At 48.7% G+C, this 27,327-nt stretch overlaps 1 protein-coding gene across 1 annotated transcript; it reads left to right on the top strand.

Annotated features, from left to right (window-relative positions):
• Nucleotides 1-995: 995 nt before the first annotated feature.
• Nucleotides 996-20,900, top strand: KCNJ5 (potassium inwardly rectifying channel subfamily J member 5). The gene is made up of 3 exons (XM_071449573.1): nt 996-1,425; nt 9,047-9,993; nt 20,137-20,900. The coding sequence occupies exons 2-3, from the start codon at nt 9,054-9,056 to the stop codon at nt 20,484-20,486; spliced, it is 1,290 nt and encodes a 429-aa protein (XP_071305674.1). The 5' UTR covers nt 996-1,425; nt 9,047-9,053; the 3' UTR covers nt 20,487-20,900.
• The last annotated feature ends 6,427 nt before the right edge of the window (nt 20,901-27,327 follow it).

The following is a 27,327-nucleotide window of genomic DNA, read 5'->3' as shown; positions in this document are numbered from 1 at the left end:
AATTAAAATATAATTCCAATGCTTATGTATTTCATTAGCAATAGGGTAATTTTTTAAAAAAGAAAAAATTAAAAATCATTCAAAGGAGAACAAAAAGTAGCTTGCAGGTTCCAGCAATACCCACACAATCCTGCACCGTGCTTTGGTTTGGGTAAATTCTCTTTTCCTGACCAGACAAATCTTCTGTGAAAGCTTTTCTGATGGGCTGTAATGTGTGTGCTCCTGGAATAGGGAATTAGGGAGGACAGGGGGACAGGACTGGCAACAAAGCCTGGGGGTAACCTGCAGTCACCAGGCAGATCTGCCTGAGATATGCAGCTGGCCTGACATTTGCTTTTCAGAAAAGGAAATATTTCACTAAGCTAGGGAGACAGTGTGGTATTATCAGTGACAAAGGAAAAAAATAAAAGAAGAAGAAAAAAGAGGAAGACAAAAAATTTCGGCAAAGCACTGAAGCACTTCGAGAGCATTCCCGGGGACCGGCTGGATCCCAGGCAAACCCCACAGCTCGGTCGGCAAACACCATGGCACAGCCTGATGGAACCACGCTGTCCCCCTTGTCCCCACAGTGCCTGGTCCAGCCCGGCGGAGTTTCCACGGTGCCGGTGACGATTTTCACACGTGTGAAATGCCGCGCTCTCCCTTCCTCCTGGCTCTTAGGAGCTGCTCTCTGTTTTGTGTGATGCTGACAGCCCCCAGCCCCGAGGGTGCCAGCCCAGCCCAGCCCAGCCCAGCCCAGCCCGCACTCCGGGCAGGGCCATCCCGGGCAGCGCTGGGGGAGCCCCCGGAGCCCCTCGCTGCTGGTGCCGGGCAGCTCGGAGGTCTTTGCCGAGCTCAGAGCCCCTCGCTGCTGGTGCCGGGCAGCTCGGAGGTCCTTCCCGAGCTCAGAGCCCCCGCGATCCCGAGCTCCCCGGGCAGGGACTCGCCTCTCCGCCTGCCCACCCTCCCTCCCTCCTCCGCTCCCGGCAGCGCCCTCGCCCCTCCCTCGCCCCCCGCCCCTTCGCTCACTGGGAGCAGATAAGGCTCCGTCACACGCAGCCTCCCGCCCTCCCTCTGCCCCAGCCCTTCAAAACCTGGAGCACCGCGGGTCCCCCGGACCGGGCAGAGCAGAGCAGAGCAGGGCAGGGCAAGGCGGGGAAGGCGAGGCAGAAGTGGCACCGCAGCGGCGGAGGAGGGCTCGGAGCAGAGCAGGAGATCGGGGATAGCCGGGGCCAGGGCGTGGGCAGCCCGTGCCACATCGACGCTGGCTGCCCGCGGGCAGCGGGAGGGAGGCGGCGGCCGGCCCGGGGCCCCCAGGAGCAGCCCGGCTCCCTGGTGATGGCATGGACCGGCCGCTGCTCCCGCAGCCTCGCCCAGCCCCGCTCCTGCCCTCCGCCAGCCGCCCCCCGAGCCCCGGCGCCACCGATGCGGAGCCGCTCGTAGCGAGTAAGTTACGATTCCTTTGTTATTCCAGGTCACTCCCGAGCTTCCCCGGCTGCAGAGCGTCGGGACGAACGCGGAGCTGTTGGGCCAGCGGGATGCCAGGCTCCTGTGCCCGGACCTGCCCGGGTGCGAGCTGTGGACGGGTCCTGCCTAACTCACAGCTGCCACGGAACTCTTTGGGAAGGCAGGGATTGGATGCCGATCTTGGGCAAAAGCGCTGTCAGATCTAAAGGTGTGATGCAGGAAAAGACGTTAAAAAATAGGAACCGCTCAGGTACAGGATTAGTGGAGATCACTGGAATGCAAAGGGCACCAGGAGACTGATCAGTGAGCAGCCCTGAATTATGGAGCGACTGCATAATCCTTATCTGGAGCCCAAGATTAAATTCTTTCATAATTAGGATACTTGCCAGTCAGCTTGGAGTTACAGAACCCTGGCAGTGCAGCTCCAGATGAGGAACTGGCATGTTCAGCCCTTGGAGGGGACAGAGAACGCAGTGCATTGGGTATCCCTCGGGGGTTATGGCTCTGGGAGGTAAAAGCATGACTGATTTTTTTACCAATGTCCTGTTGCATCACTCAGAAAGGCGCCTGGGGTTCTCCTTGTGCCAGCACATGGTGGTTGGGAGCACCAGGTTAACTTTTACACAGCCTCTCTCCCTTGGGTTTGAAGAGGGAGTTTCAGGAACCAGCAAGAACTGGCAGAAACTGACCCTGTCCCAAAAACTTAGCTCTGGTTTTTGGAGATTCTCTTCAAGCAGCTCCTTCCTTCTGCGCCCTTTTACTTTAAAGTAGACCTTGGATTTGTGGAAAAGGAGCTCAGAGGGAAACCAAACTGGCTTTTCTCACTGGTTCTCTGAGCAGTCCAAGCAACCAGGATCTCCTGAGAAGGTGGGGAGTGTGTGGGGCAGTGTTTGTGCTGGGGGGTTATTTCACTTCTGGGCTTCAGTTCTTTGGCTCACTATTCCTACCTACTTGGAGATAAAGGATTAGGATCATTTCTGATTCCCATTGCAGAATATTTTCCATCTCTGGGAAGTTCCAGCCCGATTATTTGAAAAAAAAAAAAAAAAAAGCAAGCTGAGCTTTGGAGTAATATTCCAAGGCAAATCTCCAGACTCCACTGTTGAAGTCACCCACTTTCTGTTGGGTTTCAGATCAGGAGAGGCCCTTGGGGGCAAGCATTGGCCCTTGCCCAGCAGTTTGGTATGAGGTCAGTTTGTCCCTCTGACCCCTTTCTGCAGTGGGTTCAAGCACTGCTGAAGGCCTTGGGGCAAAAAGAGCCTGTGTTTGGTAAATCCATCAGTGAACTCTTTGGGTGCAAGGTACTGCAGAAGTGTGAAGTGGTCCAACAGTTTAATGTATTTTTTAAAACTTTTATTGTATTTTTTAAAAATTTTTGTTGTATTTTTTAAAGCAGCTGCAGATTCCAGAATGATTCTCTTTTGCTGCGATGGTAAATTCCTAAACAATGGAGAATGGGAACATTGCTGTTCTTGGGGCAGGATTTTCTCCCAGAACTGAGATTCTGCTTTCTCAACATCCTGTGTTTGCTGTTTAAACAGCCAGGAGCAGGAGAAACAGGAGTGTCTGATCAGGACAAAGGTGTCCCTGGCTTTGTTCAGTGGTGTTGGTTGAAAGACAGTGGTGAGATTTTCAATGACACCATAAGGTGTCCCTAAAATAGAGCTGGGGTGAGAGGCCAGGGACAGAGAGGCTGCAGAGTGCCTCAGGCACAGTCACTTCCTTGGAGGTGGAAGGATCAAATTGATTTATTTCCAGGCTTTATTTGTTGTTGGTAGAGAAAACATCATTTGACTGTTCCAAATCGTGGAAAACACCTAAGAGCACAATATTGTGTTTGCATCCTTTGCTCAGGGACTAGCCACACTCAAGGTCTTTAATGCAAAGAAGTGCAAGAGAATTGCCTGGGAGTGACATGGATTAAATCCTCCCATCCTTCCTGTGCAGTGCAACTGTGCTGTAGGAGATAGTCCCAATCTTCTGGAAACTCCATATTCTCCAGTCCTCATGCTCTAACAAGTTGTAAAAGCCTGAATGATGCCTCAAAAAGCATTTCCTAGTTTTCATCTTTTTCTGTAGAAAACAACCTACCCAGTCTCTCCTGATCACAGTTTTAATTCTCCACTCTGTTCTGTATTGGTCTGGAGTCATTATATTTAATGCAGCTGTGAACTTGGGAGATGTGTGGGGTTTTTATACTTCAATCCATAGCTGAGGGAAAAATGTATTTGAAACCTGTAGCTATTTGAGAGAACAGAAACTGCGTTAGTTGGCTTTGGAAATAATCTTGCTGGGTTATTCATCTGGTGGATCAGGCTGTGGAGGCTCTGCAAAGAGATCTTCAGACACACCTGAGGCAGACAGGGACTGCCTTCCCTGCTGCTGGAGTGGGGGAAGGAGGAAAGAGTTCTGCAGCGATTCCAGGGGCTCATTTAGGATTTTGGAACTGCTAAATTTAATTCTTGCCCTGCCACAGATTCCCAATTGAGTGTTGAAGAACTGTTTTTGTGAGTGATTCCCCCATCCTGAAATATGGGACATAGAGCCCTTCCTTGGTCCAGGCCTCTTGGAAAATACATCAATAAAATTTTACAGCACATGATATCTGTGCTGAGTGCTGTAAAACACTTGGATACCTTGGAAAGTCACGCTCCTCCCTCACAAGTGGCAATGGAAGGGTCCCAGGATCTCAGAGAAGGATGGATTGGGAGGTAACTCACAGAGAAAAGGGAAGTGCAAATGTCCATAAACCCTTCCTTGGGGTCAGATTGGCTCCCTGGCCAGAGACATTTTCTTTGGAAAGACTGAGCGCCTTCTGTTGGGGTATTCTGAGCCAAGGGCACTCTGGGCACACAGGAGCTGTCACAGCCCAGCTCTGTGACAAGCTCAAAGCCACCCTGGCCCTTCAGGTTAAGCAGCAGCCACTCATCTCTGTGACCTGGCAGCAGGGTGAGGCCTCCTGAGCCCCAGGGGAATCTGCTGACACATCCTGAGGGCCAGGAAAGTGCTGCTGAGACTTACCCAAAGCTCACAGAGGAGAGGAGAGGAGAGGAGAGGAGAGGAGAGGAGAGGCACCTTCCCAGCTCAGTGCTGAGTGAGATGACTCTTGGGGAGGCACTTACTGGGGTCAGGGAGCTTTGGAACCACATTTGTTTGTGAAGTGCCACAGGGTCTCCCTTCTTTTGAATCTTTTTCCCTGGCTTTCAAGGACACAACTCTTCTACAGCCTTCCCTCCACCTGTGGATGCCCAAGCACTTCCCAAAAAGGTAGCCCCCAAAACCCCAAACCTCTATTTATATCAAGTCAGAAAGGCAGAATATTCCATGGTTTCCCCCACATCCACCTGCCTTTCCCCACCTTGCATGCTCAGGGGGGTGTGGAAAGGCAGGCTGGTGGAGCTGACTGCTCAGTCCCACTCACACACAGGGAATAAAAGGGTGGAGGAACGATGCCTTTCTCAGGGAAATCCAAGCCCCACCTCAGTCAGAGCCTATCTCAAGTCATTTTTTTTCAGATTGTCAAAGGCCATCTTTTCTAAGACTGCTCCTTCCTCCATCTTTCCATGAGCACTCAGTGTTCAGCAGCCAATGCTTTTATTCTCTTCAGTGCTGCTGCTTTAATTTCCTTTATTCCTGCACCTACTTTCCTGTGTTGCTCTTGTCTGACAATTAAGAATTTCATTCCCTTGCAGCACTGTAACCTAAAGCAGAATGATGTGGCCCAGAGGAACCTGGGCACAGTAACCTGGTTTATGGGGTGTGGGCCAACAGGCAGCAGAAGAACCAGGTCAGGTTTTTCAGTAATCTCTGTTCAGTATTATTGGTTGCTTGTTGAGAAGGACTCATTGCCTGGAAAAAAAAAAAAAAAAAAAAGAAGATAGGGTTAAGTGAAAAAAAAATATTTTTCTGGGAAGTTGTGGGAGGTTTGCTAAAGAACAGTTGCTCAATTATTCTCCCAACGTGAGAAAACACAGGCATTGGGTTTAAAAGAAACAAAAAGAAGTCTGCTTTTACACAGACTTGATGACAGATTCACATCTTTAAACTCCACCTGCCTGTCAGTTTGGTCCTTTCCAGTATCAAATCCCATCCCCATGGAAATTTGTGTGTTTACTGCAGCCAGATCAGCAATTGTTTAAATGGAAAAAGCCCCCTGGTCAGCAAGGAAAGAAGTTTCTTTAAGTGTTTTATAGTTTTGCCCTCCTTGATGTCTGTGGCAAATTGCTGGACCTGCCAGGAGCACACCAGCTCTGTCAGGAGGGGCTGGGAGCTGCTCTGCAAGCACTGACTCCTGGAGATTCTCACCCAACCCCAGCCTGACTCCTGTGCAGCAGATCCCAGCCCCTAAATGTCACTGCCTGCCCCAAGTGTGTCATCTCGGGGCAGAGCTGAACATCAGCAGGGCTGATAAAACCTCTCTGCAAGGCTGATAATGCACTGACTCACAGCTCCTCATGCAGTAGCCTGTCCTAAAGGAAGGCAGTGCTTTGTACAGAAGTGACATTTTTATTATCCTGGCCTCGTTTAACCAAAGACAGTAAATGCCAGAGAAACAGAACAGTGCCTGTGACTGTAAGAGGCAATTTCACCCCATGGCTCTCTGTGCTGGAGGGAGCAGGGATTTACAGACTGGAGCTGAGATCTCTGGGAGATGCATGAACATATTTACCATGACCTGGCAGAGATGCTTATGGCTGGCAGCAGTGGCTGTGCACTGCACTGGGAAGAGTTAACCAGGTCCTTACCCAGTTACACTGCTCCTTTCAGAGTCTCTTGTCATTTGGGCTAAAGTTCCCCAGGACAGTTAAAATCATGACAGAATGACAGCAAATTTTCTAGAAGATTCTGGTGCCTGGGATCTCACAGACCATCCACATCCATATCACAAATTTTACTGTTGAGGAATTAAGGCAGGAGGAAGAGCAGTGATTTGCTCAGAATTAGAAAGCCCTGGAATCATTTGGAGCAGAAAGCTGGATAGTGTGCAGCCGTCCAAAGCTGTGCTCAAACTGCTAACCAGGAGCATTCTGTTTAAAGACTCCAAAGCAAAAATTCATATGCTTAATTATTTTCAATAACCACAGACTGAGGTTGTGCTCATACTACAATGGGAAAGTTAAAGACGAATTGTGGTGCCACTGAAGCTGTCAGTTAACTTCTTATCCAGCAGGAATTTTTCTGCTTTACTGGATCACTTGGAAGGTGTTCCTGAAGGTTTGCAGAGATGTTTCAGCTGAGCTGTTGCTGGAGATCAGTAGCACCACCAGGGATGTTGCCAGCCCTGTGAGTGTTTTAGTTAAAAAGGTTCCTCCGTACATTCGTTAATGGGCAGTTCCTCAAACCTGCTCCACCAGGGTGATCTTCCCAGGGATTTAGGATTTTTGGTTTCTTTTCCTCTAATCTGTTCTTTTTAATAAGTCTTAAGATCCTTTTGGTCTCTTTGGTGTGAATCTAGAACATGTAACCTTCCACTCTAGTTTGAAGTCTGGAACTGGATTGTTCTCTCTCCCATGGTGCCAGTGATAGCTTCGAATTTACTGTTATAACAAAATTATCTTTAAAACAAGCCTTTTAAAATTGAAAGCAACAGGCAACACTTGCCTGGTTTTACATTTAGATTGATGACGAGCTTTTTAGTCCAAATGGAGTAATTTTAGATTAATCAATCAATGCAAACATACATCGCGAATATTATTTGTAAGAAAGAAGTGAGGAGGTTTTTCACTACCTGATTTCCAGGGGATGGGAGGCTTCTTTCCCTATTAAAGAGGGGGGGAAAGTGATTGATTGCTCTGCCATGTGCTTTCAGATGTTGGGAAATGAGAGTCAAGCTGTGCCCTTGTCAGTTTTCAGTATCTTGCAGCACTTTGCTCACGTGTAAAGAGACGAACCTCAGAGCAGAGAGAGCCAGGCCAGCAGGTCTGCAGGCTTGCATTGCAGCAGGCAGTGAGAAGCAGCTGAGGATGTGAGTGAATACACCCCGAGCCAGCCCTCAGGAGGGACAGGCACAGAGCAGGGGTGACTCTTGTGTCCAAATCCTGGCTGGACAAAGGGAGCCCACAGCACTGGGATTATCTGCCCTGTGTCCAGGGCGGGTGGCAAACCCGATCCCCCTGATTTCCCATCCCAGCACCAGGAATGGCCATTCCCAGCCCCTGGCGTGGCTGCAGGCTCAGCGCTGGCCTGGCCCTGTGAGCAGGGCTGTGGCAGCAGGCAGCACTCAGGGCTGGGCTGGCACAGATGGTTGGGCTCCCTGCGGAGCCGAGCCAGCAACAGGCTCCGGCTGCTTCGTTGGAGCACTGATCGATGGTGACTTAGACAAGGGCCACAAGGAGTTCTCTGCCATTATCCAGACTTGGCTGCAGCCGAATGGAAGTGAAAATTTGTTGTTTCATTTATTCATCCTGCCTCTGCTTCCTTCCCGCCCACCCTTTGTGCTTTTTAATACCGAAAAGATGGAGCTACTTTGCTCGGTCTTAAAAATTGTCTCTCCCAAGATACTCTTAATTGTATCTCTACACCTTTTCTCATTCACAGGCACATAAGAAGATTAAAGACAGAGGGAGCAGTAATAGATTTAGTTAGGTTTTAATAGGATTTGCAGAGGACAATACAGGGAATGAACGCCATAGAAAATATTGCTGCTCTATCTTTGATATCCCTAAGGCTCCTTAGGTAGTCTTTCACAGAGATTTTGTCTGTGCCCTGCATCCAGAGTCAAGACTCTCATTTTTTAAAGGAGTATCTAATCATCTCTGTAAACAGGATGTTACATTAGAACTGGCAGACAGCATTGCCGCCCTCATCTTGTGTTATTTATTTGTATCCTGGTAAGCATTACTCTGAATGTCGACAGTGGGCTTTTTAATAGCTCTGATGCATTCCTAAAAGTGCCCAATGATTTTGTCTACTGTCAGGTGGAGCAAAGGGGTGAGCTCTGATAGATCTCATTAACAGCAGGCCTGGATTCATCACACCCTCACACGTGGGATTCAAGATTCTCAATTAAATGTTTATTTCACGTTTAAAGCTGAGGCTCACAAATAAACTTCCAGAAGGTGATTCAGCACTCCTGAAACCTGAGTTATCCCTGGAGATGCCTTTCTCTGCTGACTGCAAGGGAAGCCTTCATGCATAATTTAGACTCATGTGAGATTTAGGTAGATAGCGGTGCTCAGCATTTTCTCTTAATTTCTAAGGTTTCTCTTGATATGCACCCAAAACCTGAGGCATGAAAAAGCTCCAGTCCCCCCTGAAAAAATGTTGATGTATCTTTACTTTGTTCTGAGTTGTGATCTCAAGCAAATTTGGTATGTAAAAAAATCTAAGGACAGAAAGAAAACCCAAAAATGTTTCAAGGTTTAAGCGTTCCACACTCCCACAGTGTCCCCATCACCCCAGTAGCAGCTGATGTTTGAAGGGCCTGTGTGTGATAAATCAGTCTTTAATTCTGGGTCACTGCAGGGCTGTGTTTAACAAGTGACTGTTGTGGGAGAAGTGTAAACCCTCCAAAATCAATGTCCTGATGGTCCAGGGAGTGAAACAAATTGGCTTTTTTCTCTTTGCCTTCTGCCTGAACCTGTCCTTCCTTGTTGCGCAGACCAGCCATGGCTGGAGATTCCCGGATCTTCATGAACCAGGACATGGACATCGGGGTCACGTCCCGGGAGCCCAAGAAGATCCCCAAGCAGGCTCGGGATGACGTCCCCATCGCCACGGACAGGACCCGGCTCATTTCCGCTGAGGGCAAGAAGCCACGGCAGCGGTACATGGAGAAGAGCGGCAAGTGCAACGTGCACCACGGGAACGTCCAGGAGACCTACCGGTACCTCAGCGACCTCTTCACCACCCTGGTGGACCTCAAGTGGCGCTTCAACCTGCTGGTCTTCACCATGGTCTACACCATCACCTGGCTGTTCTTTGGGTTCATCTGGTGGCTCATTGCCTACATCCGAGGAGACCTGGACCACCTGGAGGACGAGAACTGGATCCCCTGTGTGGAAAACCTCAGCGGATTCGTCTCGGCCTTCCTGTTTTCCATCGAGACCGAGACGACGATCGGGTACGGCCACAGGGTCATCACGGAGAAGTGTCCCGAGGGCATCGTGCTGCTCCTGGTCCAGGCCATCCTGGGCTCCATCGTCAACGCCTTCATGGTGGGATGCATGTTCGTCAAGATCAGCCAACCAAAGAAGAGGGCAGAGACCCTCATGTTCTCCAACAACGCCGTCATTTCCATGAGGGATGAGAAGCTCTGCCTCATGTTCCGGGTCGGGGACCTCCGCAATTCCCATATTGTCGAGGCTTCCATTCGAGCCAAACTGATTAAGTCCAAACAGACCAAAGAAGGAGAGTTTATTCCCCTGAATCAAACGGACATCAACGTGGGATTTGACACCGGAGACGACAGGTTGTTCCTGGTGTCCCCTCTCATCATCTCACATGAGATCAATGAGAAAAGCCCCTTCTGGGAGATGTCCCGCACCCAGCTGGAGAAGGAGGAGTTTGAGATTGTGGTCATCCTGGAAGGAATGGTGGAAGCCACAGGTAAGGGCCTATCAGCAATCAGTCACTCTTTTGAGGAAGAAGGGGGCACAAAGCATTGTGGGCAGTTTGGCATTAGGATTTCACTGGCCTGGGAACACAGTGAGGCTTGTCCTTAGGTAGTGCCTAACTCAGGTGGGGCATCTGAGATAAACAGCAGTGAAAAGTTGGGCCTTTAGCTCGTGCTGTAGGGTTTCACCCTCTTTTTTGGTAGTGTTTCACCCTCTTTTATAAATCTGGGATTGAGGCGAAGGGGTTAGTCCTGGAGCTGCTCATAATCACTTAGAACTGATCCAGGGGAGAAAAAAGCAATGGATTAAAGGGATTCTTAAAGTCTGTGGTGGTCTTGTTTCCTGTGATCAAAATTCATGGTGCAAATCTTCTCCCATTTCTTCCCTGTATTAAAGATAGGCTATAAGTGTGCTATTTTAGGTACTGCTGTAGTGTTGATTTTAATGGGGGCTATGAAGTGCCCAAGTCTCACTGTATCCCATAAAGCAGCACGTGCTGAGGCTGAATGACTTGCACGTGGTGCAGGACACACATTCCCAGAAGGAGCTCAAAGAGGAAAAATACAGAAGCTGCTTTTGTGACTGTTGCAGCCCTGCAGCTGCTTAACAGCTCAGACAAAGCTGGGTAATGGGAGATTAGGAGATATTCCCAGTTTCTCCTAGGGGTGTGTTTGTGACAGGCGATGAAAGAACTCTGTGTCCATGTATAGTGACTCTGAAAAAGGGATAACCCTCAGCTTTCCACGGCATGGGAAAGGCAGCTGAGGGAGGGATGGGCACAGAGGCTCCTTCCCACAGGTATCTCCCCCAGGAGCTCTGGCTGCACCTGGCAGTCATTTCCATGGGTCATTTCCACTCACATGAATCCCTCTGCTCCGGGTTTGGGGAGGAACTGGCAGCTCTTCCTGCTGCACTTGCAGCACAGGGAATGTGTCCAAGACCCTGAGATGCTCAGGTGCATTCCAGGCAGGGTTTTCCAGCCTGCGGTGGCCAGAATGCCTTTATGGAATCACGGTCTGCAGGGGAAAGGGCTGCAGGCAGCTCTGAGGAGAGAACTGCTGGGTAAAGATGGACAAACAAAGTAAGAGATGCAAAAAAAGCTTTTATAAGCAGTTTTCCCCTTTGGTGTTTCAGGATTTTAGTAATGAGCCCAGAGTTTTCCTGTGGGTGGTGGTTGGAGTTTGTGTTCCATCTCAGTGAGGTTCTCTCTGAGTCATTAGCAGGGGTTTTCAGCTTGTTGCAAGTACTCAGTGGTGTCAGCACCCTGTCTCACAGAATCTGCCCCTTGCTGACTGTTAATGTTATCCCCTCCTGGAGATCTGCTTATTAGTTGCAAGAGCCAGAGGAGGAAAAATCTCTCAAATTCCTGCCTCCCAAACCTTTGCTCCCAAAGGCAGCTCTCCAGAGAGGTAATTCAGCGTCCCAGAGTCTCCCTTTAGGTGATCAGCAGTGGCTGACTTTCCCAGACAGAGCTGATGGCAGGTGATGGATAAATTACATTCCACTGGGGCTGGAATATGTGCTGGGCAAGTGGAATTCACCTGGCATGTCCAGGGAAATGCTCTTCCCCAGCAGAGCATTGTAGAGACGTGGCGAAGGAAGGAGTGGGTGGAAAAGACTATCAAAGGCAAGATTTGTAACCGTGACTTATTCTGCAGCCTAAACATTTATTAGAGGCTGGAGCCTCCTAATCTGAGCATGGAATGCAGCTCCTTGTTTGTCCAAAGCCTCTTTCCTCGTCACACAGTGACACTGTGAATGCTTTGAACCCCTGCTGCTCTGCCTTCCTCGCAGGAAGGCTCAGCCTCGGCTGGGGATGTGGGAGAGGAAGTCATTATCAATAACAACCTCGGAATTAAAAGCATGGCTGAGGAATAATATTGCCTTACAAATGGGCTCCTGTCCCAGAGGGATTGCACAGGCCAGGCTGTAAGGATATTAAGGAGCGTACATCTGTGGAAATGAATTATCTTGGGCTCACAAGGCAGCCTGGGAAGTCCCACCCTGGAGCTGGAGGAGGCATTTTGCACAAACTCAGAGCTGAGTGCACCTTGGATCCAGTTTGGAGGCTGGGATGGGTCCTGAGGGACCTGTGGCAGCCAGGGGAGTGGGGTATTTTGTGACAAGAAGAGTGGCTTGCAGAGACAGTGTTTGTGCTTTCCTGCTTCATCCTCTCACTTGGGAATATTGATAAATCAGTTTGGGGTTAATAATCCCTCCCTCCACACCTTAAAATCTGCTCCAAGCAAATTCTTAAGGTACTTCCCAGCCCATGGCACTGCTCAAGCCCCATCTGCTCTCAGGAGTGGTGTGATATTTACTCCCAGCAGGACTTCTGTTAAATCCTGACATGGGTTCGGGGCAGTGTAAAATACAACAGAGCATTTGTTCCCTTAGCAACCCCTACGGAAAATGAGGACTCCACCCCCCCAGGGTTTAGAGGTACCGTTGGTCTTCTAGAATATACAGCTCTGTTTTCCATAAGGTGTTTGGAAAGCAGGTCAGAAATGTGATTGGCAATATATCAATGACCACAGAAACGGAAGCATGACTAAAAGTGGGGCTATTTCTCACTGATAATTTGGGACAGTGATGTTATAGGTATTTTCAGTAGATTTAACCAGGCACACACGTATTACAAATGTAATGTATTGTCTCCTCTCAAACAAGCAGTTCTATTTACTGACATTTAAGTTTAATTCTGACCCAGTGCAAGGCAAAGATGGTAAATAGCTTCAAATGAAAAGTGTAGAATAAATTCTGAGGAGTTCACACCCTTCAAGTCATTGGGTTTTTTAGAAAGTGAAACACTGTGACTTAAAACAAAGATTTTGTGTTCAAGTTATCTTGGTTTTTCAAAGGTCTGAGTAACAGCACACTGAAGAACAGCAGCTCACCAGCCAGCCTAAAAGGCAGTGGGTTTATTTGGCTGAAAAAGATAAAAAAGCTGGTGTTATTGCAGCTGGTGAGAGCTGTGTGGCACCTGTGGCTGCTGCACTGAGGGACCCTCAGAGCCTGGCACAGCCCCAGGCTTTTCCCATCCATGTTTGGGATGGGTGATGGGGCTCCACAAGAGGAGGGAAAAGGCCAGAGGGGGAGTGAATTTCTGGGCAGATCTGTTGTGGTCACTGCTGGGTGAAATGAGCACTGTGAAGATAAAATCAATATTGCTGACAACTGTTCTGACTTCCAGGGGGCTCCGTGGGCATCTGGGGGCAGCAGCATCAGCCCCAGTGCTCCTGGTGAGCTGGGCACAGGCATTCCTTCAGGGAATTCTTTATCTCTGCCTTATCAGAAAGGGACTCTTGTCAACATCAGCTGCCCCAAATCTGACTTGCAATAGAAGGGATCAAAGCAAAGATGGAAAATCTGTTTGCACAGTGAATACATTTTTGCTTTCCCTGCCTTTCTGCTCCCCAAAATCTCAGGGCCAGCCTGGTGAAGGACAGCTCCTGCTGCTGCTGGCCAAAGCTCCTGCCCTTGCCCTGCTGATCCCAAACTGAGCAGTGTTTAAAAGCTGATGGGACAGGGGAGAGCAGGGGAGGTCCAGGCCCTCCTCCCATGTGCTGCAGTCATCTGGGTTGTGGTGAAGGATTTGGCTCATCTGGTTAGGGAACATTAGCAAGTCCAATCTTTTAAAATACTGTTTTTCTCTGTAAGCCTTCACTGCATGTGCTGACACATTCTGCATATCCTACAAGACTTCCTGACAGGTAATTTGAAGGGACTCTCTTCTCTTCCAGCTTTACCCTTCCTCTGCTGTTTGCTGACACTTATCCAAATCCTGGATCCAAATCCTGCTTTTTCTGTAGCTTCCTGCTGCCCTCGTTCCCTGGGCACAGCATCCAGCACTGCTGCTCCCTGGGCACACAGGCAGCAGAGCTTGTTACTCCACTCCTGCTCCTCCCTGGTTTTCATTGCCTCTTTTTCCCAGCACAATTAAATAAGGCACAAGAAACACTCCAGATGCCTGATTAGTCCAGTCACTAAATGAAGTTTTAATGAACTCTTATGTAAGTACAGGTATATATTTTTCTGGCTTAGAGTCAGTGTGATAAAAAGGGATTTAGTGATTAGAAGTAATTAACCCATCCTGTCCCTGTGGGAGTGTAGGCAAGCAGCAGAGTTTTCACACCTCAATTTATCCACCTTTGCAGAGGACAGAGTACAGTTTCCTGGCTGTAAATGTAAGGGCAAATGGAGTGGTCACAACAAAAGATGTGCTGAAATTAATCATGATTTTCATGGGAGCACAAAGGAAGGGTGAAATTACTGAATGGAGTTTCTGGGCATTCATCATCTGGTTTGGGTTGTCTTGTGTTGCTTTGCATTTTGCATATAAATAAGTTTTCTGCAAGGAATGTCTTGCAGAAGTGTCACAGACACTGCCTAAAAAATGATAGGAAGAGATGTCTCAGGTCATTGTATTCATGAGCTGGACTGTCCTCTGGAGGCAGAGGCTGGCAGTGGTGTCTGAGGTGCCTCTGCAGTCCCTGTAAACCCTAAAGGAGTTACCTGGTGTGAGCTTGGCTCAGGCTGGGCCTGCTGGAGACATGGCAATTGAATCCAAGGTCTTTACATCATAAAGTCCTTTTATTATATTTTTTCCCAGTGCCTAAGAGCTTTTGCATGCCTGGAGAGCATTCAGATAAATTAAAATCCTATTACTCTCCTCTGGCATAAATATCAAAGTGAATCAAGCCCAGCCATGTCCTCTAAAGGAGACAAGCACAAGTAATTGGAGCACCATGCTCCTACCTTCTAATATTCCATTTCAAGCTGGAAGAATATTGACTTTTTGGACGTTACAGTGTTCTTTGGTCTAATTAACACAGAGGGACTAATAACTTTTATAACTTACCATATGCTAATGCAAATTGAAAGACACATATTGCTTAATTACAGCAATAGAACTTGAAATTTTTTATACCTTTTCCTTACCACCCATAAACTTCCATCACTGGCACTGCACCTCCGAGGCCATCAGCTCCTGGGCAGTGGGTGTTCCACAGCTTCAGAGCATCCAGGAGAAGGAGAAACATCATCCTGGGCACAACAGAGAGGGCAGAGGAGGGAGAGCAGTGCCAGCAGGTCTGTGTCCCAGGGGCTGAGCAGATCTGGCCCAGCCCAGGCAGGCACATGACATTTCCCAGCAGATAATCACTGAGCTCCCTGGCATTTCAATGAGCACAGTTAATTTTAGCCTGATGAAAAATGTTGTCTTGACAGCCCCAGGAGCTGGGCTGTCTCTGCCCACTGAGGAGCTTCAGGCCACAGAGCAGCACTGGGAGGTTCTGCTGGGGAAGGGGTCCCATGGAAACCTGGGGAGATTTGGAGCAGCACTGGAAGGTTCACCTCTGCTCAGGATGGGATCCCATGGAAGCCTGGGGAGATTTGGGGTTGGCAGAGCACCCTCTGTGTGTCCCTGTGCTCTCCCATTAACTGAGGTCACCTGGCATGGGATGTTTGCCAAAAATCAGCATCTCCAAGAGCTGGAGAGAGCCTTTGGTGTCCCCCAAGCAGCTGCAGCTGCAGATTGGGGTGCTGAGGTCTGCTTTACCCGGGCACCAGGGGCACTGTGCCCTCCCAGGCAGGCTGTGCTCCAGGGCAGAGCAGCAGGATCAGCCATTCCAGCTCTTTGATAAGGACTGTGATGACAGCAGAGCTCCTCTTGCAGAGTTCCTGGCACTTGTTTTACACGCTCTGCTCTCAGATGTGCTCAGACACCGGCTCTAATACACATCACAGTCTGCTCGGAGAACGGGGCTGTGCAGGGAGCATCCCTGGCTGCCTTCAGCAGGAACAGGCACAGCTCAGTTACTGACCTGTGCCTCCAACCCACAGACTACAAACCCACTTCTTAGGATTCTGCTGTAGTGAAATGATCATTAAATCTCTGTGCAATGCTTATTGCACAACTGGAAACCCAGACACAGTGCCCTGGTCTCCAGCCCCTCTAAACCCTGGAACTGGTTCTAGCTTTACTGAAACTTGGTGCATCTGCTTCTAACTTCAGACAAATTTTATCTCTGGTTTCCATTAATATTGAGTTTTGTTTGCAGCATGAAGCTGAGCTGCTGCAGTAAGAGATGAGAAAGCTGCAACTAAAAGTGGACATCTGAAGATTTCTCATATCATTGCATGTTTTCCTCAACAGATAGATTGCACACATGTATATTAAACATACTTTTTCATTTTAAACCAGATTGTTTAGGAGAAAATGAAACTTCTAGTGGTCTTACAACCCCTTAAAATATGATAGAGTTGAAAAATATCTGTCTGTGAATTCAAGTAGATCTACTCGGACTGAAAGAAGGAAAATGAGGATATAGGGCCATGAAGATGATGGGATGGAGCTGCTCTCCTGTGAGGCAAAGCTGAGACAATTGGGATTGTTCATAAGAGAAGGCTCCAGGGGGAGCTCAGAGCCCCTGCCAGGGCCTGAAGGGGCTCCAGGAGAGCTGCAGAGGGACTGGGGACAAGGCATGGAGGGACAGGACACAGGGAATGGCTCCCAGTGCCAGAGGGCAGGGATGGATGGGATATTGGGAATTGGGAATTGTTCCCTGGGAGGGTGGGCAGGCCCTGGCACAGGTGCCCAGAGCAGCTGGGGCTGCCCCTGGATCCCTGGCAGCGCCCAAGGCCAGGCTGGATGGGGCTGGGAGCAGCCTGGGACAGGGGAAGGTGTCAATGTTTAATGTCCCTTCCAGCCCAAGCCATTCTGGGATTCTGTATTCTTTTGGCATGAAGTTTTTTTAAATGAAACCCCCAAATACCACTTCTCTGTATCTGCACAGTTTAAACCCAAAATGTGGAGTTATATATTCTTTAAGGGAAGGATTAACAGCCTTTACTGGGGCCATACATGCTATGGCTAATTCTGCAAGAAATTCAGAGAGTCTGGAATCTCTCTTCAGTTCTTGTGCTCCCCAAAGTGTCAGTGCTTCAGTGCGTGAGTGATGGAAGAGCAGTAATGTCACAGTTGGTGTGGTACCCAGATCTGGGTCTGTTTGCAGCCAGGGGTTGCACTTGGTGATCCTTGTGGCTTCCTTCTAATTCAGGATATTCTGAATTTGGATTCTGCTTGATGGATGGGAGCATATGGCAAATGATTCCCTATACCCAAGACATCCCACAGCCTCAGATAAACCAGAATGAAATGAAACAGGTGATTTTTTCAGGGATACACAATGGAACAGGTGATTTTTTTCAGGGATACACAATGGAACAGGTGATTTTTTTCAGGGATACACAGAGGTCTGAGTCTGGAGGTTGCTGTGCTCCTCTGCAGGGTGGGACTGGAATATTCCAAGCATGGAGGGTGCACGTTGTGTTCCAGTAGCAAGTGGCTGCATCCATGTGCTCTTAATAAAAACAAGGTTTATTGTTTCCACACCTCTTCTGTCATCTTTTCGCAGTCACAGAGGCAATAATTAGCTAGGGACATTACAGATGCATTAATTAACCAGGCTGGAGAGCACAGGGCAGCCTGCAAAGCAGGCACTTAATGGAATTTGAAGCAGAGACAATGGTGTTGTTTACTGGGTGGTGTGGGAGTTGCCAAGCAGTGTGTCCCCACGCAATTAAACACCACTGCACATGTGCTAAAAAGGAATATTTGAATGGGATTATGGAGCAATTACAAGTTGTCTTATTGTGCTGGCTCAGTGTCCCCCTGGGGTTACAGAAAGCAGCTCCTGCAGGAAGCTGGCAGCAGCAGTGTTTGCTTGCTGAAAGCTTTCCATTGTTCCTGCCCTAATTGAATACTTAGAGCTGGACTGGGACGGTGTCCCAGGAGCTCAGGTTCACTCAGGTGCTCCCCCAGGGAAGGAGCTATTTCAGGCCTGGATTATAAGGCAGGAGTTCCCTCAGAGGGCCCCAGGCCCCCACATTTCACAAGGAGGCCCCATCTTTGCCCTGGAGACTCCTTGATGGTACCTTGATGCAGCACTTGGAAAAGCAGGGTAAGAACCAGCTGGGTCATCCACAGGACTGATCCTGGAGCCTGCAGGGTCTCCTCTCCAGCTCTCCTTGCTGGCTCTGGAGGAGGCACTTGGAGGCCTTTGGGATGTCTGGTGCCAAACCAGCTCTGTGCAAAGGGAAAAGGACTGGTTTATTTTAGCCAGCTGCTGGTTTCCAACCTCCTGGCATGAGGCAGCACCAGGAAATGGAATTTGCTCTGCAGCCCTGACCCCCCAGACAACAGGAATAAAAGCCCTTGCCTGGGTAGGTCAGGGTGGGATCAGTTCCTGTAACACAGCTCCCCTGGCAAAACCTGTACCAGGACTGGGGAAGCAGCACTGCTGGGGCTTCCAGGGAGTGAGGAGCTGGCCAGGGCAGGGGCTGACCCTCCTCACCCCAGGGCTGGTGATGCTGCACATTGCAGAGCCACCAAAGGCAGGAGTGGCCCCACCTGCTCCTTAGTTCTAAAGCAAAAGCTGAGTTTCCTGAAAAGACACTGAACTTCCACAGAGCTTCTCCATGAGGCAGCAGCACTTGGGGTGATTTTCATTCCCTGGCTGTGTTTCTCAAGGCAGCCTCTGCACTTCCCAGTTCCTTCCAGCCCAGGAAGCAGCACGCTGGAACACTGTGACTAACGCTGTACTTGTTGTTCCTGCCCAGAAGCAAACACTCCTGCAGATCTTCTTGAGGGGAAGGATTGGGTTTGCAGCCTGTGCTACAGAACTGCAGATGTCTCAGCATTGCGTGTGTCACTGTCTCTTCCCCTTTCAAGGAACAAAATACTCCTGGCCTGGTGGCTTTAAACCATGGAAAGCACTAAGAGGCTTGCAGCTTTGCAGAGAACTTGCCTGTGTGGGTGTCTTTTAATGGTCTGTAGCAATTATAAGAACAAAATATTCCTCTTTGCACAAAGGTGGGGTTTTTTAAGGAAAGGAGTTTTCTGATTGCTCTGAGATTTCAGTTACTAATGAGCTCACAGAGTGAGAATATGTGATATGCTCTTTCCTGAAGCATCTGACACTGAGATTTTTTTCTCCCTATGCATTACTTTAGATTTCTGTCCCTGTGCTCTGGGCTGTAGGAATTAGACTTGCAAGTATTGGCCAGAAACTGGATCAAGGCATGTTTTGAATCTATTCCAGTCAGGCCAATCCCTAACCCTCTATGAGAGAACAGTGGGAGGACTTTGTGAGGTTAGCTTTTCACTGGAAATTAATTCCAAAATGAAAACATAATTAGGAAAAAGAGAAGAAAAATGTTTGGAAGAGAAGACCACCTTGACACTTGGGGGTGATTCCAAGAGGATTTGCTCACAGGTGTGCTTATCCCTGTTCTGCAAACCTTCTCTTTAAACTTTCTCAAAGTAAATAAACTCTGATCCATGGGGCTGAGAAGCAGCTTGACAAGTACCAGTTCCTGTGAGCCACTGTTCATTCAAACCACAGCCCAGCAGCACAAGGGCTTGGCCCCTCCTGGGGAGTCAAAAGGCAGCTGGGAACCCCTCACCTTTGGGCTGAGCATCCAGGTGTGTGCAGCTGTGTGCAGGGGAGCTGTGGCACTAACACAGGGAATTGTGGCACTAATGCAGGGAATTGTGGCACTAATGCAGGAGTAATTGTGGCACTAATGCAGGAGTAATTGTGGCACTAATGCAGGGGAATTGTGTCTCTGCTGCAGGGAGATTGTGGCACTAATGCAGGGGATTTTGGCACTGCTGCACAGGAATTTGGCCCTGCTGCAGAGAAGGGATGGTGCCAGCCCTGAGGAGGGCAGGGCAGTGGCTCCCTGTGCTCTGGGCTGTGTGGGTTGGGGCTGGGGCAGCACTTGCAGGGCTGGGGGTTGTTCCAGCAGGATCCACCGGGACCTGTTTGTGTCAGGCACAGAAACAGCAGCTCAGCAGAGCAGGGGGAGGCAGAGAGAAGCTGCTTAGAGCCTGCAAACCCCTAAGCATGAGGTTCAGGAGGTGGAAGATGCCGATGTGAATGCACCCCTTTCCCTCTGGGTGCTCGGCTTGTTCATGATAGAGGCTTTTTGAGGCTTATTAAGCCAAGACTTTTCTGTGTCCCAGAGTAATCAGGTATGGAAACGACACAGAAGTGCTTTTAAGTGCCAGGCGTGGTTGGGTGAGCACATAAGGAAGCTTTGCCTCTAACATCCCTCTCTTTCCACCCAGGGATGACTTGCCAGGCTCGCAGCTCCTACATGGACACCGAGGTGCTGTGGGGACACCGCTTCACCCCCGTGCTCAGCCTGGAGAAGGATTTTTACGAGGTGGACTATAACAGCTTCCACAGCACCTATGAGACCCACACGCCCGTGTGCTGTGCCAAGGAGCTGGCCCAGTCCCGCCGGGAAGGGCAGCTCCTCGGGCCCCTGCCCAGCCTGGGCCGGGACACAGGGACAGCCAGGGAGGACGAGGAGGAGGAGGATGAGGAGGAGGAGGAGGAGGAAGGCAGGGAGCCGGCGGGACTGAGCGGAGCCAACGGGACGGCGGGAGAGGGGAAGGAAGAGGTGCCTGTATAACCCTGGAGCCGCTGGAGCACAGCCCCACACCCTGCTGGGACACTGCACTGGCCAGCAGGAACCCCCTGGGAGCCAGAGCTGGGATCCCTGGCCTGCTGCTCATCCTGGGAGCCACTGCACTGCACCTGCCTCAGGGCCCCTCAGTTTCCTGAGGCTCTGAGCTTTGCCCTCCTCTGCAGAGCACCTTGATCTCCATGGACAAGGCCCACTCTTCTCATCACTGTCAAAAGCAAAATTCCCACTGCTGGTTGTTCATTGGACATGCAGAACTCTGCCCCTCTTGCCAGGGGGTTTGACCAGTCCAGAATGTCCCATCTCAGTATGAAGAATGTGATTTCATACCTTCACTTAACTTGTGAGTCAATGTATTGTAGACATTGTTCCAGCTAAATTAAAAGAAAAGGTAAAAACCTCCCTGCTATGTAGTGAAGCGTTTTGCCTTCATGAATTTTACAATGTTAATGTTTGCTTCCAGGATTACAGTCATTGGGGTTTATTTCATACAAATTGTCTGATATGAGCAGGGCACCTTTGCCTGCAGACCTTTAACATGTTTATCCAATGTTTTGTCTTCTCCAGCTGAAGTGTTTTGTGTACTCTTTTCATGGAATCTTTGACACATTTCCTCGGCTACCCATGGTCAGAGAAAGTTTAGATTTTACCCCAGTGAAGGCTTTTTTCTGGCCTCGATGTCCCAGTTGCAGTTCCAATTGATGATTTAAAACAAAGGATGTAGTCCCCTGGGGGTTAGAATGTTCTGGAATTTCAGAGGCTCTGGAGTAGGGAGACTTGGTAAGTGGCAGTTTGCAAAATTCTCTGCTCTTCTGCAAAGCACATATTTAAAATAAAGGTTGAAGTGCTGATGTTCCTGCAGCTAATGGGAACACACTGACATAACTGAAGCCAACAATTTTGATCTTTAGAAAGAGGCAGAAAACCAGATTTCCCAAAGAGGATTGTCTCATCCAGAAAACAAATGAAGAAAAGCAATCTTTGAGATAAAAGATTTCCACAAATTTCAACAACACAGGAAAAAAAAAATGGCCATGTTGGGGAAAATCTCTTCCCTTGCTCCTAAAACTTTGGTGGAAAAAACAGGCTACCTGCAGAATTCCATCTTTAATAAAATAAAATGAGGAATACATAATATGCAAGAGTTATTTTCCATAGAGAAAGGACTGTATCTTTATCTGGGAAATAAATGTGCATTGTCTGGACTGAGCTGCACACTCAGGATCTGAAATACAGTTTTGCCTCTTGATTTTAATACAAAGAAAAGATAAACTGGAAATAGAAAGCAGTGGTCTTATTGACATGGAAACAAGGAGGAGAATGCAATCTGCAGGGGTCAGAGATACTATTTACTTAGAGATGTAATCTTATAATGTAGGGAAAGAGAAATTTGTGGGGGTTTTTCTGAGGGGGTGGAAAAATGACCACTACATGGCTGTGTTGTACTTGAACCGTGCTAGGAACCAGCAGCCAGCTCAGCCTCCAGGGTACAGGAGTTACCTCTCAGTTATACAGCACATTTCAAGGGAAGGAACTCCACTGGAAATGCTCAGTTCTACAAAGCATCTTGCAGCCTCAGAGTGGCCAGAACTTTTCCAGAGGTCTCATTTTTGTTTTTCTGCTCAGGTTCTTCTTTTTCTATCCTGAGTCTCAGAGGAACAGAGAGAAGAAAACAGAGAGAAAAATGAGATCCTTAGAATGGCTTGTCCATTTTCTGAGACCTTCTCACCCAACCTCTGCATGGTAATTACGTGTCAAAAATCCAAACTGGGTTTCAGATTTTCTTCCTCTGTAGCTGAAGTGATCTCCTCCTGCAGGAGATGGAAATGGAAAGCAAACCTGCAATGGGTCTGTGCAAGTCAGAGGCAGTTGGAACCCTCAGTGGGATGTTACAGAAACCCTGCCCAAGGAGTGCCTTGTCCAGCTCAGCTGGACCTGAGAGAGGTTTGATGGGTGCCTCCTGTGAGGCCAGAGACAGAGCCTGGAAAATGGCCCTGAACCCCCTCTGCACGTTCCTCCTTCCTGGCTCTTGCCTCCCAGAGAGAAAATGGCCACCTGCAAATATCCCAGAAGCTCTTTAGTCTGCTCACTGCCCTTGAGATCTCATCCCACAAAGCTGCTCCTTCCTAAGACTGTCGAGTCTGGGAGTTCATATATCCTCCTGTAAGGAGTTTGGGTTGTCTGCAAAATCCATCCCAGGGCATGGGGGGCAGCACAAGGCATGTTCTGTGTTTGCAATCTGCAGCTGTGCCCCAGTGACTTCCTGAATTGAGGTTTCAAGCTGTGTCTGCATGAGCTGAGCCCAGGCATTTCCCTGGTTCTGGAGGATGGAGAAACACCCTCCTGCATTCCTCATTGAGATGAGCAGATCCAGAGCAGAGGGTCCCCCAGGGCTGGGGGCTCCCTATATGCTTCCTGTATTTTCAAACCATATTTTCAAGTTGTGCAGCCTGGCCATCACTTCTGGGGGCTCAGGGACCCCTTCCAAAGCCGGTCAGGCAGGCCCCAGGGTTGTCCCTTTCCTGAAAGAGTTTTAATTTAGTGAGTGTATTGAACTTTCCTGAAAGTGAGGGAGAGCACCTCTTCCAGAGTTGTCCTCTCTGACAATTGGATCCGTTTCCCTGCTGTTCACCAGCGCATGCAGGACAATAAACCATGGGAATAAAAGCATAAAAGATCCACTCTTCGCTGTAATTAACATTTAGATACAAAGCTGCATCTCTTTTGGGAGTTGAAATAACTCACACAGATACATCCACCCACGTAAATACCCCATATAAACTCTACACTCATCAGTGTACTTTTAAAAATGTTAACTAATACTCCACAAGAAACATTTATAACCTGTAAGCATGCTATTCACCCATGAATAACCATTTCTATAATGGACCCAGTAAACAAGCTAAAAATACATATTCAAAACATGGAAAACATCTGCTTTATGAATGTATCACTGATAAGGCAAAGTCACAACAGAATCCATCCACAACTCATGTAGGAGCCACTTAAGCATAACAGGGGCTCTCAGAAGCTGCCAGTGTTGTGTGTGCAAACATTTCCACCTGAACGCTGCATTTTAACACAGCACCTGAGGGCTGGCTTATTAAACATGAGCCCAGGTGCCTCTCCACAAACTGTGTGTCCCCAGCAGGCAAAGCTGCACCCTCAGAGCATTTCCCAGCAGCACAGAGGCACAGCCCACATGGCACAGCACAAACACCCTCAGCAGTGCAGAGCAGAAGGGGTTGGATGCCAGGGTGTGCTCCTGCCCTGCAATCACCCATGAGAACTTTGGAGCAGCCAAAAGCTGCATTTCCTGTGCTTTATTCTCCTCCCTGTGCAGGGAGGGTGGGCAGCACCTCTCTGAGGCAGAGCTGAGGGGGCAGTGGAGAGGCAGGGGGAGCACAGCAGAGGCTCTGTGCTCAGCTGGGGTTTCTGGGAGGCTTTGGGAATACCCTGGGAGGGAGCCCTGCACACCCCGTGGTTTATTTGATCAGCTGCTTTCCCAGCCCCAGCCTTTGAGCTGTTCTGTCCTTGGGCAGTGCCGCTGGTGCTCATGGAGGGCCAAGCTGCCTTGTGTGCCTTGGGTGCTTCTTTCTCCTGTATGAATTCCCATATTTATGCATATTAAGAATTTTCATTTTGACTGGAGTTAATTTCTTAGACTGATCTGAAGATAGAGTGGAAAAACCCAGCCTTTGCCTTGGCAGATGGTTCTGGGCAGGGGTTAATCAATATCCCTCTTACAAATGTACCTTATTTTTCATTTTCATTATTCTAGTTTTAATTTTCACTCATTGCAAGACTCATCACTCATTTTAGGCTTAAATTTACGGCCCCATTGTTTTCTCTCTCTTGTTACTATGAATATATTTCCATCAGAAAGGGTGGATCATGGACCTGAGAGAAAAGGGAATGTTATTTGTGCTCAAGTAATTAATACCCAGTGATAAGCTCTGTTTGCTGCCAGCCATATCTCCTGCAATATATGAGGGGCAGGTTGCCAGGATGTGTTAAACAGCAGTGTGGTGGAGGACAGAGAAGATGCTTAATTAAGGTACAAGGAAACCAGGCAAGCTTTCAGAGCAGTGGTTCCATCCAAAGGCCAGGGAAGCAGTGGTGAACTCCTGGGAATCTGCTGGAGTGGCACCAGTCAGGCTCCATTTCCAGGGGTGCTTGGTCTCTTTGGTGGCTGTGAGGAGCAGCAGAACCCAGAGTCTGGCATTTTATTCCATGGGGAAGTCAGGGCTGAGTTCTGATTTCATTTTGGATGATCATTCTCTCTCAGGGAAATGGGGAAAGGTTCCAGGGAGCCCAGTGTGTCCCTCAGCTTTGCCAACAACTATCAGACCTGAAATTGTTTTTTAAATCCTACCTTAGGGAGTGGAGGGGAAAGTTGCTCTTTGAGACACTGTTGTGCATAAGAAAATGCACACAGGGGTGTCTGTGCTGAACAACTGGTGGTGGTGGATCATTTCTGCTGAAAAGTGAAATCTGATTCTGCAGCTTTGCTGAAGGAAGTTTGTTATTCTCCTTGCAGGACTGAGCTGTCCTGCTTAGCTGGAACCAGGCAGCACAAACATGGAACTGCTTTCCCAAGAAGCTGAAATCCAAAGTTCCACTAAAATCTGTGCTTCACATCTTGGGCTGGATGCAATTCTAGAGCTGCTCCAGTTTAGCAAGCACTGAAGGTGTGGGTAAATACAGACTCTGGTTCAATTGGGTGATCTGAAAGAATGAATGAAAAAAACAAACAACAGCCTGGTTTCATTAACTCCAGTAAAACCAGGAGTAACTCTCAAAATCAGAGCTGTATTTTGGTTGTGTTGGTGATATCAGAATCAGGACATGAAGTGGTTGTAAAGCTCTGCTTTAACTCATGAGTATTTGCATCATGGTCTATCTCTGAGTAGGGCTGAGGAGGAAATCAGGGGCCTTTCTGTACCTGGGAATAGAAAGGAGCTGATCCATTCAGCACCGTGGATTTGCTGCCCTCTGGGTGTCTCAAATCCCAAAAGGACAGGATGGCCTCCCGATGCAAAGAGGGGCAGGTGTAGCACTGCACAGCAAAGAGCTGAGCCTTTCATTTACCAAATACTGTAAAGAGCAGCAGAGGAGGAGGAGGAGGGGAGGCCTGGAGCCATCAGACAGGGCTTGTTTGCCCCAGGGGTGACAAGGGCTCCGTGTCTGCTCAGGGGAGCCAGGGCTGCTCTGTTCCAAGCAGCAAAGGGGGGCAGCCAGGGGGTTCCAGCTCAGGGAGCTCCATCCTTACCCAGTCTGTGTCAGATTTAACTGAGTCTCGTTTCCTACCAAATAGGGCAAGTTATTTAAGGAAGGGTGATTCAAAATTGAAACAACTCTATCCTTTCATGCCTCATCTTGTAATTGAAATATTCATAAAGCTCTTCATTCAGCATAAGACCATTGCAGGAATATTTTAAGGATTTCATGCCTTTTACAGTTACAATGTGCAAATTCAGCAAGACTAGTCTGCATTTTAGGAGTGCAAATGAATCATATTTTTGACCCATCTTTCTTTCATTATATTTTCCTTTATGGGATTTTCATCAGATTGAAAGAGATTGTGTTTTTACTGTGTGTACAAACAGCTGCTATGGGTTAGGCTGAGAACCACTGAATTCACTGTCCTGGTTGATGAATGTTTTGGGGATGGATGTCGAAAAATATTAATCTTAAAATCTGTTCTTTCTTAATTTTACTCAGGTCCTCATATCCTGTGTGATTTAGAGATGAAAACTAAATGCAGATAATGCCAAGGTTAATAAAAAACATATTTCCATCCCAAAGAGGAGCAAATGCTTCCACAATTTGTGGAGGGCCAAGCTGCCCTGTGTGCCTTGGGTGCTTCTTTCTGCAGTATGAATTCCCATATTTATGCATATTAAGACTTTTCATTTTGACTACAGTTAATTTTATAGACTGATCTGAAGATATAGTGAAAAACTATATCTTCAGACAGAACTTCAGAAGAACTCAGAAGTGCCTCATGTCCCAGTGTGCAGCTCACTGAGCAGGACACAGCCATTCCCACCTCCCAAAAGTGCAAGAAATGCACTGTAGGAAATCAGAGCAATAGACCTAAAAGCACCTGGGGAGAATCAGGCTGACAACTCAACCCTTTGCATTGCTGCAGATTTATCCCTGAATGAGGAGAAAAACTCACAGTAACAGGAAAATGAATGATGGGGGAAGCTGCTGGGTGCTCACCCTGTGTGTGCTGCCGCTTGTTCCATTGCGTGCCCATCATTTTTGTGCCAAACAAATGAGCAGCAGAGCCACTGAATCCGTGCCCCATCTGCCTCCAGTCACAGCAGGGCTCAGCTGCTTCCCTGCTCCCAGAATAGAAGGAGGGGAGGCAGTGCCAGGTGCAGGCAGAGACAGCCTTGGCCTGCTGGACCCTTCCAGGGAGCCCAGGAGGGCTTTGTCCTTCCCTGGCAAAGCCTCTCCACGCTGCCAAGGCAGATAAAGGGACAGAAATGGCACTGGGGCACAGAGAGGGAGCAGGGCCAGGGCAGGGCTCATGGGGCTGCTAGGACAGGGAGAAGAGCTGTTCTGCCATGCTGGGTTTCAGGATGTCTGGTTTTATGGGATCAGGGCTGCTCGCTGCCCTGTGCTTCACCCACACAGCTCCTCTCCCCATCTGCTGCCACAAGAGCTCAGCTCCCGGGCTTGTGTCTGCAGAGCCTGAGCTGGGCAGCTCCTTCTGCATCACACACGCAAAAATCAGCCCCTGTGTGAGTCCTCCTGCATTACACATCCAAAATTCAGCACCTGTGAAGCTCCTCCTGCATTCTGTATCCAAAATTCA

The sequence above is a fragment of the Agelaius tricolor genome, unplaced genomic scaffold, assembly GCF_023055355.1.
Source record: "Agelaius tricolor isolate 1412-34295 unplaced genomic scaffold, bAgeTri1.0.p SCAF_29, whole genome shotgun sequence".
Lineage (NCBI taxonomy): Eukaryota > Metazoa > Chordata > Aves > Passeriformes > Icteridae > Agelaius > Agelaius tricolor.
Note: the sequence above shows the minus strand (reverse complement) of the source record. Positions and strands in the feature narration are given on the sequence as shown.

Coding starts and splice junctions, on each gene's coding strand:
- KCNJ5 (XM_071449573.1), top strand. CDS start 9,054: ATGGCTGGAGATTCCCGGATCTTCATGAACCAGGACATGGACATCGGG. Junction 9,994..20,136: donor AGGAATGGTGGAAGCCACAG/GTAAGGGCCTAT, acceptor CTTTCCACCCAG/GGATGACTTGCCAGGCTCGC.